Source organism: Chelmon rostratus, chromosome 1 (assembly GCF_017976325.1).
Source record: "Chelmon rostratus isolate fCheRos1 chromosome 1, fCheRos1.pri, whole genome shotgun sequence".
Lineage (NCBI taxonomy): Eukaryota > Metazoa > Chordata > Actinopteri > Chaetodontiformes > Chaetodontidae > Chelmon > Chelmon rostratus.
Genome location: NC_055658.1, coordinates 10,094,788 through 10,109,199, shown reverse-complemented (window position 1 = coordinate 10,109,199; position 14,412 = coordinate 10,094,788). Strand labels below are relative to the sequence as shown.

Genomic DNA, 14,412 nt, shown 5'->3' with positions numbered 1-14,412 from the left:
TTGTGAAGTAGCAACATGAAGCTTACACCCAGCTCTGAGTTTTAGGAGGTCGCAGCACACTCTCTTAAGTAGACCATATTAACCCCACTTTGACAGAGAGGCAGATCATTATGCGCACAAATGCACATGTAGATATAGGCACACAGATTCATATAGCATAAATGATTCACATGTATATACATACACGTATAAAAGATGGCTGTTTAAAGTGGTTAAATCTGTTTACACACTCAAGTATAATCCAGAAGGATGCCTAAGAGTGATTATGCATAGGTAACATTTTAAGGCAGTGTATGACACTGTGATTAATGTGGTTAGAAAAGAGGAAACCGGCCTCCTGATCTGCAGTCAAGTAAAACTGCCACCAACACGTCATTCTTTAACACAGACTTTAGACGCTGAAGAATGAGGTTGCATCATCTTTACTCCTTTCAAGTCACTATTTTCTCTGCCTTGTTTTTTTTTTTTTCTGCTGTCCTCCACTCAATTTTTCCTGATATAAGCCAGCCTTTAGTAAAACATTATGTATGTTTTGGAGAATTTGCCTTTGAACAGTTTTCTGGCCTGTAGAAAGCTTTGAATCATTGAATCATCATTTTGCATATCATACAGTCATTGTACATGAGATGCAGTACTACTGCGGTAGTATCACAGACTTGTATCAGTGGCATGAGAGGGAATACAAATGTGAATGTGTAGAAAACTGCTCTGGTTAGCAGATGGCCCTAGTGACGCAGACAAGAGCAGGCTTGAGATGTACGTGTGTGTGTTTGTGTGTGAGAGTCTGATTCAGGGTACTTTTGGGGACACATTTCAGACCCAAGACCAGGTAATTGGGGACTGCTTTTCCAACTAGGGACAAAAGCTTTGTCCCCAATTAGAAAACTGCTGATTTTTGGGAGGATAAGGTTCAAGTCAGTTGAAGGGTTAGGGTTAGGTTTAGGCAAGTGGTTAAGTAGTGGTTAAGGTTAGGATTAGGGTAAGTCTCTAGAAAATGAATGTAAGCCTATGCATAGTCCCCAAAAGTGCCCCATGAAAATGTGTGTATGTGTACGTGTGTGTGCATGTGCGTTAGATACTGTGTTTGTTTGTATCTCTTTAACGTTGTTTAGGTGTGAGTGTATTATATTTGTGTGTATGCAAAGCAAGAGACACAGGAGGTGAGAAGACAGACTGACAGACAGATGGACAGACAAGGTCAGCATCCAACCCCTCTGCAGGGTCACTCAGCCGAGACATTCAATCTGAAATGTACTTGGCATCTGAGAATGAAGTAAAGTGAATACTGGATGATTTAATGCTTTTTTACAATTTATACTGTAAATATTTAAATTGTCCATATCAACTGAATGTAGTAGTGCAGTTACAGTGAAACTGGGCTTGGTCCAAATATGAAAAAATAAATAATGTGTATTAAATCTAACATAGCTCCTTTGAAATTTCAGGCGACTGACAGCAAGGCTTTTTTATTAGGTTTTGCATTGAAAAATGGAGAACAAGAAGTTAACAAAGGCAATGACCTGGAAAAGCAAAAAATGATCTTTTTAACAGCAGCAGCGTGGGACATAACTGAATGTCGCTAAAATGTGCAGCTTTGTGTATTTCTACTGCTTTGATGTCTGAATCAAAATAGAACAGAGCAAGGTTGGGTGCTGCCATCATGAAACATTATCAAAGACGGGTTTTTCATGGTCACTGTTTGGCACATGTGGCGTAGAGACTGTGGCGTGTCAGTACCTCGGCAAAAAAAAGACACAAATAGATTCTGTTCACTTTATTGCTATTACAGGACTTAAGGATAAGCAATTATGGCTGATTGATGGAATAATATCACTGTTTTTATAATAAATCATCCATCCATACCTATCTATCCACAGTATGAATGTCAACCAGGTTTGTCAAATCCCTGTAAACTTGTGTGTTTGCTTACTCCATAAACGCAGTAGTAACTTGAAGAATGGGCCCTCCTGTGACAATGATTGCAGCTGTTATGGTGACAGAATCTGAAGCCCCTTAGCTGCCGAACTGTGCATTTAACTAATTAATCAGCATGTGACGATCTCTATGTTTACAGAGCACGGATGGGAAGGGATTGCACATTTGTGTTTGTGTGCATGTACGCAGTTACTGTGGTGTCAGTAGTGCGTGCAGTGTGTGTTCACAACAGAAGTGGTCTTTGTTTGGCCTGCCTTGCCCAAATGCACAGCTGCCTCAAACTGTGAGCACGGCTTTGAGGGTTAATAATAGGCCAAGCCCTGCCGCCTGCACTCCTTGAGAGAGACACAGACACAGTAATGGCACAAATGAACACACACAGGGAGTGACACACGTATTCCTGTAGTTGTGATCAAATATACAAGGCAGTGTCCGTGCAGGGAACACATCTTTTAAATATGTGTTTTTATTGTTCTGTTTTTCTGTCTTTACAAGTGCACAGACAAATAAATAGACGTCAAGGTCCAGGAGCTATTGCCAAAAAAGCTGAGACATCACATATTGTGCACCACAATTGTTCCTCACATGTTGACATTATGACAGTTTTCTCAATCAAAATTTTAATGGGCTCTATCGTTGTTACTCAGACTTGCACACAGGCACTCTACATTTTCTAAAAAATGTTCCAGTCCTTTGAAGAACATTTAATACTGAAGACCTCCTCCAATTAAAATCAAGTTTTTAACCTTGTTCACATGTCCATAAGGTGTTTTTTATATCCTACAGGACATGTGAACAATGCATTGCTTGAAAATGATCTGAAAATCCAAATTGTAGTCTGCAGGAGCCTTTTTCTGAGAGCTGTTTTCCCACAAAACTTATATTGAAGCCTAACGCTGTTCCATCTATATATCCTGGGGACACAGTGTGTATGAGCCAATGGGTTGAGGAGTTGACTTTTCCTGTGTTTTATCCATTGACTGTGTCCATACAAATCTGTGTTAGGTAACATTAGCCTGTCAAGTTACATGGTGATTCATATCAAATGCTTGACATGATGTTTTATATGCCTTGAGGGTGACAAAGAAAGCTACAGCAAACATTAGTCAAAACAGTTTGTTGGATAGGTTTGTGTGTTTGATGAACAGAGTTGAAGCTAAAGGTGAGCAGAGGGGGGGTGGGTGGAGATAGAGGACTACTGCTTAGATCCCCTCGTACTATTTAAGGTAAAGGTGTAGAGTGGCACCAAAGCCAATGTAAGGCATGAAGGGATTTTTTTTTATGGAAAACCCTTCTAAATATGTAATTTTGATGAACAGAAATGACTTATTAGGGGTTTAATAAATGCCTGGAGAGGAACATTTTTGGAGAATTTGCTTATTTGCTTTGTTGCACAGAATTAGATGAGAAGATTAATACCATTCTTGTCTCTATGTCAAATGTGAGGGTGTAGCCAGTAGCCAGTTTTCTTAACGTAGCATAAAGGAAGAAAACAGGGAAACAGCCTTGCTTTGTCCAAAAGTAACAACATCCACCTACCAGTACCTACCAGTAAAGGCCTCTAAACATCATGGTGTGTCTTGTTTGTTTAATCCATACAATTCAAGTGTAAAAACATTGTGGTTTTATGGGTGTTATGTGCCGGACTACTGCTTTGCAGGAAGCAGTCTCTTCATGAAGGATCTTGCCTGGCACCTGCTCTTGACAGTCCGGCAACAGTCTGGCAGGTGACCCCCCTTAAAACCACAACTTGTTTTAGCTTTAGTTTAGTGAGCTTTGCACAATGACTGCAAACAAGCGAGATGTAACTTGTTAATTTGCTTAAGATAATGCTTTAGAGGGGCTGGTAGGTGGATTTAGTTTCCTTCAGAGAGAGCCAGGCTAGCTGTTTCTCCCTGTTTCCAGACTTTATGCTAAGATAAGCTTAGCATAAAGTCTGGCAGGCTACTGGTTGCAGCCATATATTTGATAGACAGCTATGAAAGCTCATGTGACTCTCTGCAAGAAAGCGAACATATTGGACTATTGTTTTAACGTGAAAACAAGGAGCTCTTTGAATTGGGAAAGGCTTGTGGGCGCTGCCAGTCCCGCTGAGAATCAACAGCAACATCCCAGTACTCTCAGTTCACGGGAAGCTGCTTTCTGCCCACAGTTTAATTGTACTGTATACTTCTTGAATGTTGCAAAATGGCAAAGGGCCGTAAATGAGTAAAACAAATGAGTGGAGAAGAGGCCAACATCTAGCAATCCAAAAAAAAAACTCTTGGATCTTTTTCTCAGGAGTTGGCCGACCAGACCAGGGAGAAAGCTCCAGTGAATATTAGATTTACCTTTGACAGGTGGTGAGAAATATGACTCTCAAATGAAATTAAACATGAAATTAGACTTGGAAATTACCTTTGGCTGTTGTCTAACTTTGTAAATTTTCTTGATTCACATTTTTCCTTTGGAAAGGCCTAAAAAGTTCATTTGAACTTGGTCAGATTTTTTTCGTACTGTAAAGGAACCCCTGCGTCATGTATTGTCATTTAATAGCCACAACATCACCAACAACAACCATCATTCGACAACCGTGTAAAACATTTAGAGTTAAAAGCATTGAATATTTGGCAATTCTGGCTGAGCAGCCCTTTTATGAAACATTAGAATTCATCACATGAGACATTGCATCAGACAAGCTATTTTTTCCACAATTATTATCTTTTCATGTCTGTGTACATAACGAGGAAGAAATGTAAACATATCTGTAGTTCATTTAACTGTGGTTACTTTTATGAAACAACCAGAAATAAATATCCATTTTCATGTTTGTGTGCACATGCAAGTGTGTACGGGACCAGCTTAGAGGCTTCATGCTGCCATTAACCAACCATAACAGAGAAATAACACAGAACTCGTGATTCAATGGCATGAACAAACAACGGCGGGAGGAAAATACATTTCCATCAAATGCTGCTGCTGCTCGTTAAAAACAATGGCAAACATTTGCTGGTCTTTTCCCCCGAAACAAGTGGAAATGGATTTTCTGTGTCATCTTTCCATACAATTAAGGTCTTAGAGAGTGTAATGCAGAGGTCTTGGCAGAGGCTGGTGTGGAGACAGTGCCAGAGCTGCCTTTTTCTTGAGAAGGAGGAGGGGAAGCCTGGAAATCCCTCAGTGGAGATGAGAGCAGCATATGAACTCTTTGTTCATGTTTCTGAACACACACTTATCGCATTGTCAGGAAAATTAACAGCACTGTCTTTAATGGGGACTTTACCAAGATTCTGTTGGTTGCGTTGTTGGCTGCTCTTGCTGTTCCCGAGTGTCAGTGTTGATTTGTGCTTGTCAGCCTAGCATCGAGCTTGGATGTTGGACTGGAAAATGAATACTAGTCCCCACATTTCTCATGGCGCGCAAGTAAGGACTTGATAGGACATGGTGAAGTAGATTTCACTCCCGCTAGTAAACACAGAGCTGCTGAAATGTGTGTATGCGAGTGTCTGTAAACAGTTTTCCTGTGAGTCAGCTTGGGTTGTTGCTGTTAAGTTGCCAACATGCCCTGTTAGATATGAGGAAAATGCAACTTCTTCTTTTTTAAAAGCAAATGATGATGATGATCAAATAAAAATATAAAACATTCTCTCATATCATCTTCCCAAATGTGAGGATTCGCTGCTTTTCATTCTCTTATGTGACAGTAAAATTGAATGTCTTTGGATTTTGGACTAAGCCATTTGAGGGCATGGGCTTGTACGTAGCAATTTATAGTGAAAATAATTGTTAGCTGCAGCTACAATGCTGTTTATTGACTACATGGAGCAGGGGGCATTAACCAAAACTCTGCTTAAGTGAAAAAATGTATTGTGCTTCCAAATTATGTGTTTTTGGTTAGCAGCTCCTGACCAGCATCCATTAAATGGCAGGACAAAACAGGTGTAATTATGGTTTTGACACCAAAGGCTCATCAGCTTCATGCTCTCCGCTGATAAGTCCAACAAAGTAGCAGCTCCAGTGGTTTCCTGCCTAAAGTCCTTTGGTCATCTGCTGATCAGAGCTGCTATTTTGTGTCCCGGATCAAAGGTCTTGTGAATCACTTACCGTCACATCAAATGGGAAATCCACCTATGATTCACACAAATGAGTGACTTTGAGAAACTGAATTTTAACCGAGCTTCTCCGGTGCACTCTCTGCCCTCACCCACTCACTCACTCACATGCTCCAAAAGTGAAATGAAAAACAGAAAAGGATCACAGAGCAGAGAAAGCTTTATTGAGGCAGATCTGGAAGATTTCAGTCCAAGTTCCATCAACTGACCGTCTATTTCCAGTGTGTATGTATGTGTGTGTGTTCGCTCAGTGGATTTTTACTTCTCGTTTTCTCTCGTACCTGAGGCTTTGTGAAGACGTGTGCGTATCATTACAGGGCCCTGCAAGTGGAAACTGTGTGCTTTGATATTCCCTCTTGCAGGCAGACTCGAGTCTTGCCTCTTTCTGTTCCCTGTGCACAAATGTTTTCCATTGTGGCATGTTGTCTTCATTTACTGGACTCAAGAATCAGTCTGTCTTCAAGTTATTTTCTTAAGCTGCTCTGCCAGAGTAATGTTTTTCAAGCCTGGGTCAGGGAACTTTTTTCAATGTGTCACACAGGGTTATGATAATTACCCATTTTCCATTTCGACAGTAGATGTGTTTATCGTACTTAATGTCCATCTGCCTGTTTCACTTCTGTTTCGCATTATGGAAATGTTTTCAGCGTACCTTCTCTGACATTAACTTTAGAAATGTAGACACGAGATTACCCGATCTCGGTGGACTCCTGCGGGAATTGAAACTACACACATACAGTATGTAGCTTTGATGATAAATTTGTTTCTAGGATAACAGTTTTTTAAAAGGACTTCTTTGGTTTTATCTTTCTCTTACACATTTATTACAATGATAATTAATTCAAGTGACTCAAACTAACCTAGTTCAGAGATTTACGCCTTCCGCCTCTTTCCCCTGCAGTTTCTCATAAACAAGAAGCTGCTTGGTCCTAAAGATCAGTGCCACGCAGATTCCAAAAAAGTGGGACGCTGTGTAAGACAGAATTTAGCCATTTGCAAACAGGCGGTTGTTATAAACTTCCCTCGCCTCATCTTTGCTTGTGAACGACTGAGCCTCTCAGGGATGCTCTTTTCATACCCAACCAAGATACTATCACCTGTTACCAATCCACCTGTTTACCTGTAGAATGTTCCAAACAGGTGTTTTTGGAGCTTTCCACAACTTTCCCTGTCTTTTGTCGCTCCTGTCCCAACTTGTTTGAAGTATGTTGCTGCATCAAATTCAGAATAAGCAGATATTTACAAAAATCAATCAAGTTGATGAGGTCAAACATTAAATATATTGTCTTTGTACTGCATTCAGTTGAGTAGATGTCATCACATTCTGTTTCATTCAGGCGTCCACTACTTTGGAATCAGGGTTATTTATGATAAAATGTCCAAAAACAGGAAGGCCACTAGATGCATGATTTAAAGATGGCTGCAGGCTGAATGGGTAAAAGCTGTCTAAACCAACATTTTACTGTATAGATGATAGAGGACTCAGACTTCACTTGCTGTGTGCTATTAATCTGTTGTTTTTTTTCAATTTCTCAATCTCATCCCAGTGCTCCATGCATGGAGCATTAAAGCCATAAGCATGCAGGGGAAAGATCCATTTGATGGAAGTCTACTTGAGAGCAGTAGTAGTAGTAGTTGTAGTACTAGCAGTGGGCTGAGTGCAGATGTATATTTTGACAAGGGAGCCCCCCTCCCAGTCATCTCCAGAGGATCTCCCTCCGGCTGAGCCATTCATAGCCACGCTTACTATGGCTGGCAGCGCTGAATCACCGTCTTTCTGTTGCACTGTCATGAGCAATACCAGTAAATCTGAGAAGACACCATCAGCATATGAAACTCATCATAGGCTCGGCTCGACTCAAAACTCTCTTTCACTTCTGCATTATTGATGTGTGGAGCTCTAGCTTTAAATGAATGATTATGTCTGAAGCATAGATTATTGCTCATTGTTGTGGGAAAATTCAGCTGTGGTTTTATGTAAAATACTTTTTCTATGATTTCAACTTTTTTTACCATAAAGAGAAACTGTTGGAGATAATAATCATATATATTAAGTCCTCTCTCAGTAAGTTGTTGACATCATTCAGAAGGAAAACAACAAAGAATAAGGTGCAGCTTCCTCCTTTCCGTTGTCTGTTGAAACTGAGATGGAAATTCACTTCCAAAATAAGTTCACTCTTTTTTTTAAATCGTGTCATCCAAATTTACATGGAGCACAGCTGTAATATCGAGAGTGAAGCCTAACGAAAATGTTCAGACAGATTGTGTGGGGAAATCTCTTCCGGCACCTTGTTTATGAGAAAACTGAGTGAATCAAATTGAGAAGAATTAGAATTTATTGAGTCATGGGTTTTCAGATTGTTTCATGCTGATTGCCCTCCGTGTCTCTGTGTATCAGTTGATGGTAGATGTTTGCCTCTGCAACAATCTAATCAGTTCAGCGGAAAATGGTATGTTTTTGCAGACACCCACTTGATGTCGGTCTTTCGTACTTCGTTGCTTCATATTCCTGTGGTGTTAGAGCAGAGTCACTCCCATCAGTCAACAGAGCTACAGAGTTTAGCACGTAACATTTCAGCTGTGCAGGAGACTATAGCAGGCTTGTGAACATCGCTCTGTGATTGACCCAGGACATTGATTTCAATTAGAGCCTTATACAGACCATGTTTAAAAAAATATAGCCTCATATAAGGTATTTTTAATATGTGTTCTGTATTGAATGTGTTACAAGTGAAATCTTAAACATTTCTTTGCTGAATTTCGCTAAATTAGTGTGGAGGTTGGTCAAAAGATGCCCAGTTACCAGCTTTTTCATTTCATCGATACAGCTGCTCTGATGGTCCTCGAAAGACTCTAAGATGCTGCTTATTTCGAGCACAGTTGCACCACTAGTATTTTGAAAGGTCACAACCTTCAATAGAGTCTGAGAGATCACCCACGGAATTGGGTGACAAAATCAATAAGCTGCCTAACTAGTTGTATATTAGACCTCAGTGTTATATATACAAAGGTAAATGTTTCCTTTCGTAGTCTTGGTGTAGTCTCATAAGTGCGTGGTGGTGCTGTGAGTGTGACTGTGTGTGAACATGGTTGACATGGGAAAGGAAGAGCCTCCCACGCGAACAGGATGATGCGAGTGATGGTGGCCAGACACAAAAGCAAGCAGCAGAAAACACAAATAAAACAACAGAATGTAGACTAAATGAAAACTGTCCGCCCTGTCAAAAACACTGCAAGAAATTTGCAATTAACATACAAGAAAAGCTGCCGGCAGTTCGAGGAGGAGACGGTGAAATTGTGAAACAGATAGGAAGGTAACGCCACAGTTGGGAGGATTATTACGTTTGACAAAGTCGTTGAGAGCCGTGCTGCTTAATGAATACATTTGTTTTATTTAACAGCGTTCGTTTCACTCAGTGTGTCATCATTTTCAATATTTCAGCACTCGGCTGGGTTTGTTTGCTCATCATTGACTGAGTCACCCCCTGCCCGCTCTTTTTTTTTTTTTTTTTACATTGAGTTACAGTAATACATGTGTTGATTATGGCCTGGGGAATATGAGATTTTACCGTACATGTGCACAACAAGTGGACAGGAATAGGCGGAGAGGAGCCGAGCTGTATTTTGACATGTCATGTACAGACAGGTCTGCCTGCAAATCAGCCCAGTGTCGAACTGGGCCAGAGGTCTCTGCTGCACCCTCCCAAACCAGTTTGACCAGCCTGATTTTTGCACTTTGTCTTTCTGACCTGTCAGCATCATCTCTGAAACACTTAAAAAAAAATTCTTAAAGAAATAACGGGATTAAAAATGAACTGACATACATGTATGGGGAAAAAAAAACATTTGCATCACATTTTCCACGAATTCCAAACAAATGAAAGTCTGCCTGTCTGTCCTCATGTCTTCCTCACCACGTCAAAGTATTTGAAGCTGATTGACTTCACGGCTGCACTTTTTACTAGCTCCTCGCTGCGTCTCTTGTGGTCCCAGTGTGAATGGAGGCAGCAGATGTAAAACAATCACACACGCTGGTTGAAAAACAGGCAGCAGCACAGTGAAAAGAGTTGTCTGTTATTTATTTAAAATCAGGCTTGAAATGAGTCGCTGGAGCAAGTGACCCGCTGTGCCTGAGTGCCACTCCGGGCTCAATGGCATGTTTTTCACAGTGGGTTGGTTTTACACAGCCCTTGCAAACCCCATGAACAGGCCTGAGGAAATGTACCGAGCCACCATTAAAGCTGTAATGAAGTAACAGGCAGCCGTACAGGATGGTGTTTAGGAGTCAGTGTGCTGTGGTAGCAGTTGTTGGACCCAAGCAAAGGTCAGAAACGGCTCATTTAGTGAATGGAATAGTTTCTATTATTTGTTATGTCAGGAGTAATTGCATCTCATATGACTTTGTGAACTTTGTGTTAGCCAGTTTGTTTGAGTTTTTCACACTTTCGGGTTCTCTGCAGCGTTCAGGCTTGTGAGGAAGTCAGTTTGGAACAAGGCTGCCCTCTGCTGGCCACAGACCTGTACGGCTACTGCTTGACGAGGCTTGGGGGCTTTTTTTTCCTGTTTATTCTGATAAAAGATGTGAAGCTTGTAGGCCTTGAACTCAGCACGCACCGTGACATCTGTTGGTTTCCAAACAATGTAAACACTAGATGTCATATTTTCAGTTTTGTAGTGCATCAATGTAGTAATAGTAGAGAATCATTTTGATTAAAATATCACCTTCACTTACTTAATATCTGGTGGAAATGTCCCCATGATTATATTTTTCTAGTGTACATCGCATTTTTCTCAGTTATTGTCCTTTATTATTATGGCACCAACGCGTGCATCACTTGCATGTGTCGTGTAGCTGCAACACTGTCAAAACTGTCAAACTGAACAAAGCTCTTTTTTAAGCATCAGTGGTATTTGAAGTTTTGGACGTCATCACTCACATGAGTGAGACAAGCTTCGGCGCTTAGGCATCATATGCCCAGCACAAGTTTCCAGACTAAATAATATGAGATGTGCTGCCACACAGCACATTTAAGTAAAGTATAAAGGGAATAAGTAATAATTGTTTTTTATTTGTTTTTACCTCCACAGTGAATGAAATCATCGGCAGAGACATGTCCCAGTCCCCCAGCACTCATGGTCCTCCATCAGCACACAACCAGTCATAACTCAGCCCACGCTCATCCCCTCCAGCTCTGAACCCTACAACCCCCACAGCTCCAACACTGACCCTGGACCCTCGTCCAGCTGCTGGTCCTGCATGCGATGGGACAAGAGGGCAGGAAGAAATAAGAGTGACTGTGGTCAAAGACAAGTTACGGTTGGAGATTCTGTTAAAGCGTCATGGACCTGCCAGATCACCAGTCTGACAGGAAGACCCTCTCATCTGTCTCCTCTCATTGCATTTGAAACTGTACTATTTCTCTCAGTTAGAGACATGGATGCAGAACTCACACCTGCAGGAGAATGTAGACATGCGGCTGAGATGGTTGGAGAGTAATGAGGATTTAAGAAATTGCCGTCCCTCTTCATTAGGCCTGACCTTTCAAAGCACAGCTGTCTTCCTGACCAATCAGCTCTCTGTGAGTTTGGAGCACTGTCTTTTTCAAATAACTTTATATAGTGGAGACAATACAATGGCGTGTGTTGTCACCCCCCTTCTCACCAGCATTGTCCTTCATGAATGAAGACACCTTGAGACACAAAAGAATAAGAGAGACTCAGGAGTGCACGGTGCTCTCACAGGAAGCCAGAGCTGGGATTCAAAACGGAGTTTCTCAGGCACCATTTTCATAGACATCAGGATACCAAGACTCCCAGGACGCTACAAAACATGTTAGGTTGGCCTGAGTGAGCATGATGTGGCAAAACTAATCACACATGGAAGTTGGAGAAAAATTAGTCATTAGCTGTAAAATTATTAGCTATTATAATGATTATTGTAATTATTAGCCGTGAATTTCCAAATTCAAATCAAACCGACCAGAATGAATCAGTAAAAATCCTTCAGAAAAATTCTGTGTAACGCTGAACTTTCCAGTCGGGTCCCAGTTTTCCGCTCGTGGCTTAGTGATGACGACACTGTGCGCTCCTTGTTTTTCTCCCTTTTAAATGATAAAACCATTCAGGTCTGGAGTGCAGGGGCCCGGCGGGGAGGACGAGCTCCTCTGGCGCTGGTCTGGGATCTGCAACCTGCAACATTCCACAACGTTTAGTAACCTTGCAGCCGTGTAGATATCTGTACATGAATCCCCCTCTTTCTCCTCTGTTTCATCGTTACGTCCTCTCTCTCATGTGTTTCCTTGTCTTCTTCAAGTTGAACAAATGCCTTATTAACACTTAGCAGCTTTGAATGGTAGCGAAAGCTTTTTTTTTTGTCGTTTTGCACAGCTGGCTTTGAGTTTTACTAGAATATTTTTCCGGAAACAGATGTGCGACTTGGGTCGCGTGGATATGACTTGATGAATCCTGATGAAGCGATGGCGTCAGTTAGCCCTCCTGATCACTTTCATTCAAAGATATTTGAAGATGCCCGTTATTTCCATGTTACAGAGAAGTGTTTTCCTGAAGCCACAGAGGCAGACCTCTCTGTCTCTGAAATTTATTCTCATGCAATACTTCCCCAGATCTCCCAGGGGCCCTGCGTGCCTTCTAATTCCTAACAGCCACTGTACCTGTGATGGTGTGACAGCTTAGCCGAGTTTAATCAGAAAAACAAAAAGTTTTAATAATATTTTATACTGAAAGATGTCTGTATATTGCATTTATGTATTGTCCCCCCTTCTCTAAGGAACAAGGTCAAATCCCAACAACAGATCAACATCTGGATCAAACAGGGTCTTCCACATCCCCTGTTTGCAACAATTGATGTTGAAGTTCACAATCAAAGACTTATCCTTATTTGTCTCCAGAATTGTGTCTGTTCACAATGATGTATTCATTAATATTTCTTATGCTGACGGACGCACAGTTCCTGCACGGCAGCAATCACGTAGTCTGAAGGAAAGCATGTCTTCAGGCAGGTTTCTAGTCAGTTACAGTTACAGATGTGGATGTGAACAGACAGACACAGATTCTGGTGCGAAGATTCCCTTTGGCTTTTTTGCCTTAAGCTTGACAATGATGCTCCGTGATGTGAGAGCCGAGGAGTGTTGCTTATGACGGTTTGAAGTCAGTTTCCTGGTGAAAATGATTCTGCTATGCATTAAAATTCTGCCTAATGCCTTTAAAATGAGGGGAAAAAAGACAAAAAAGACCTTGATGCCTATAGAAGTAGAGAGTAGACTTGTTGTAGATGCTTGATCGATTCTGTTAGCATCCTGGAGTTGTCCGTCAGCCAATCTGCCTTGTCAAGGACGCAGTGCAAGCATCTTAATAGGTTCAGGTGTGTGTGAGTGAGTGTGAGTGTGTGTGGTTGTGGATGGTTGGTGTTTGTACCAAATACGTTGTACAGAAGACAGGAATTTTTAGAGTCCTATTTTCAACAACAGAAGCACACACATATTTAGGCTATGCAAACTATAACAGCAGCAAATGTGAGATATGACATTAAATATGAAAAATGAGATTATAAACTATTTGTATTAATGTTGCTTATGAACTTCACAGAGCGGAAAGAAAAAAAAACATTCAGGTAGTGAGAGTATCATGTCACTATGTAAACTATTAGGATGCCTTAACTCTTGTTTGAAAACCAGTTTGTCAGTGTGTGTGTATGCTGTTCTGGGTTGATTTTTTTTTTTTTGTCATGACTAAGACATAAGTCAGTAACTATTATTATTATTATTATTTGTTTGTATTTGGGGGGCACAGGGTGGACATAGAGGGGTTAGGTGGGAGAAGGTAGATGGCTTTTTTGCATATGAAGCTGGTTCTGCAGCTTGAAAGACTCAACAGAAAACGAAACAAAACCAGCATTGACAGTAATCTCTGGCTGCCGTCCTCTTCTGTCACAACCAAAGACCGAACAATATGTTCCCATTTTACATTTTGGTTAAGCAACAGAGACTGTACAACTCTATTTTTGATACTTTGAAATGGATGTCATTCCTAAAAGGTTGGGGACATGTATGAGTGTTGAATATATATATATATATATATATATATATATATATATATATATATATATATATATATATATATATATGAGATGTTTTGTAAAATAATAAAAGGGAAATACAGGTTTAGCTGATGCTGATGTTTACCGAGCCTTGTATTGTCATTTCTTGTATATTTTGTATGTTAAAATTTTTTTGTAATTTTCAAGACTGCAGTGCTTTTTGAAATTATTCAAAGGGAATACCTTGCATCATACTGTAGGCTCTAAAGTAGTGTATATCAATAAAACAGAAAACTCAGCTTTGTGCCGCTTTGTGCCTTTTTTCAAAGGCCT

At 40.7% G+C, this 14,412-nt stretch overlaps 1 protein-coding gene across 1 annotated transcript in view; it reads left to right on the top strand.

Annotated features, from left to right (window-relative positions):
- Positions 1 to 14,363, top strand: part of nfatc3a (nuclear factor of activated T cells 3a) — a 67,096-nt gene extending 52,733 nt beyond the window's left edge. The window contains exon 10 of the mRNA XM_041963636.1: positions 11,112 to 14,363. Coding sequence (XP_041819570.1) covers positions 11,112 to 11,188 — 77 coding nt within the window. The 3' untranslated portion in view covers positions 11,189 to 14,363. The remainder of the gene's footprint in view (positions 1 to 11,111) is intronic.
- The last annotated feature ends 49 nt before the right edge of the window (positions 14,364 to 14,412 follow it).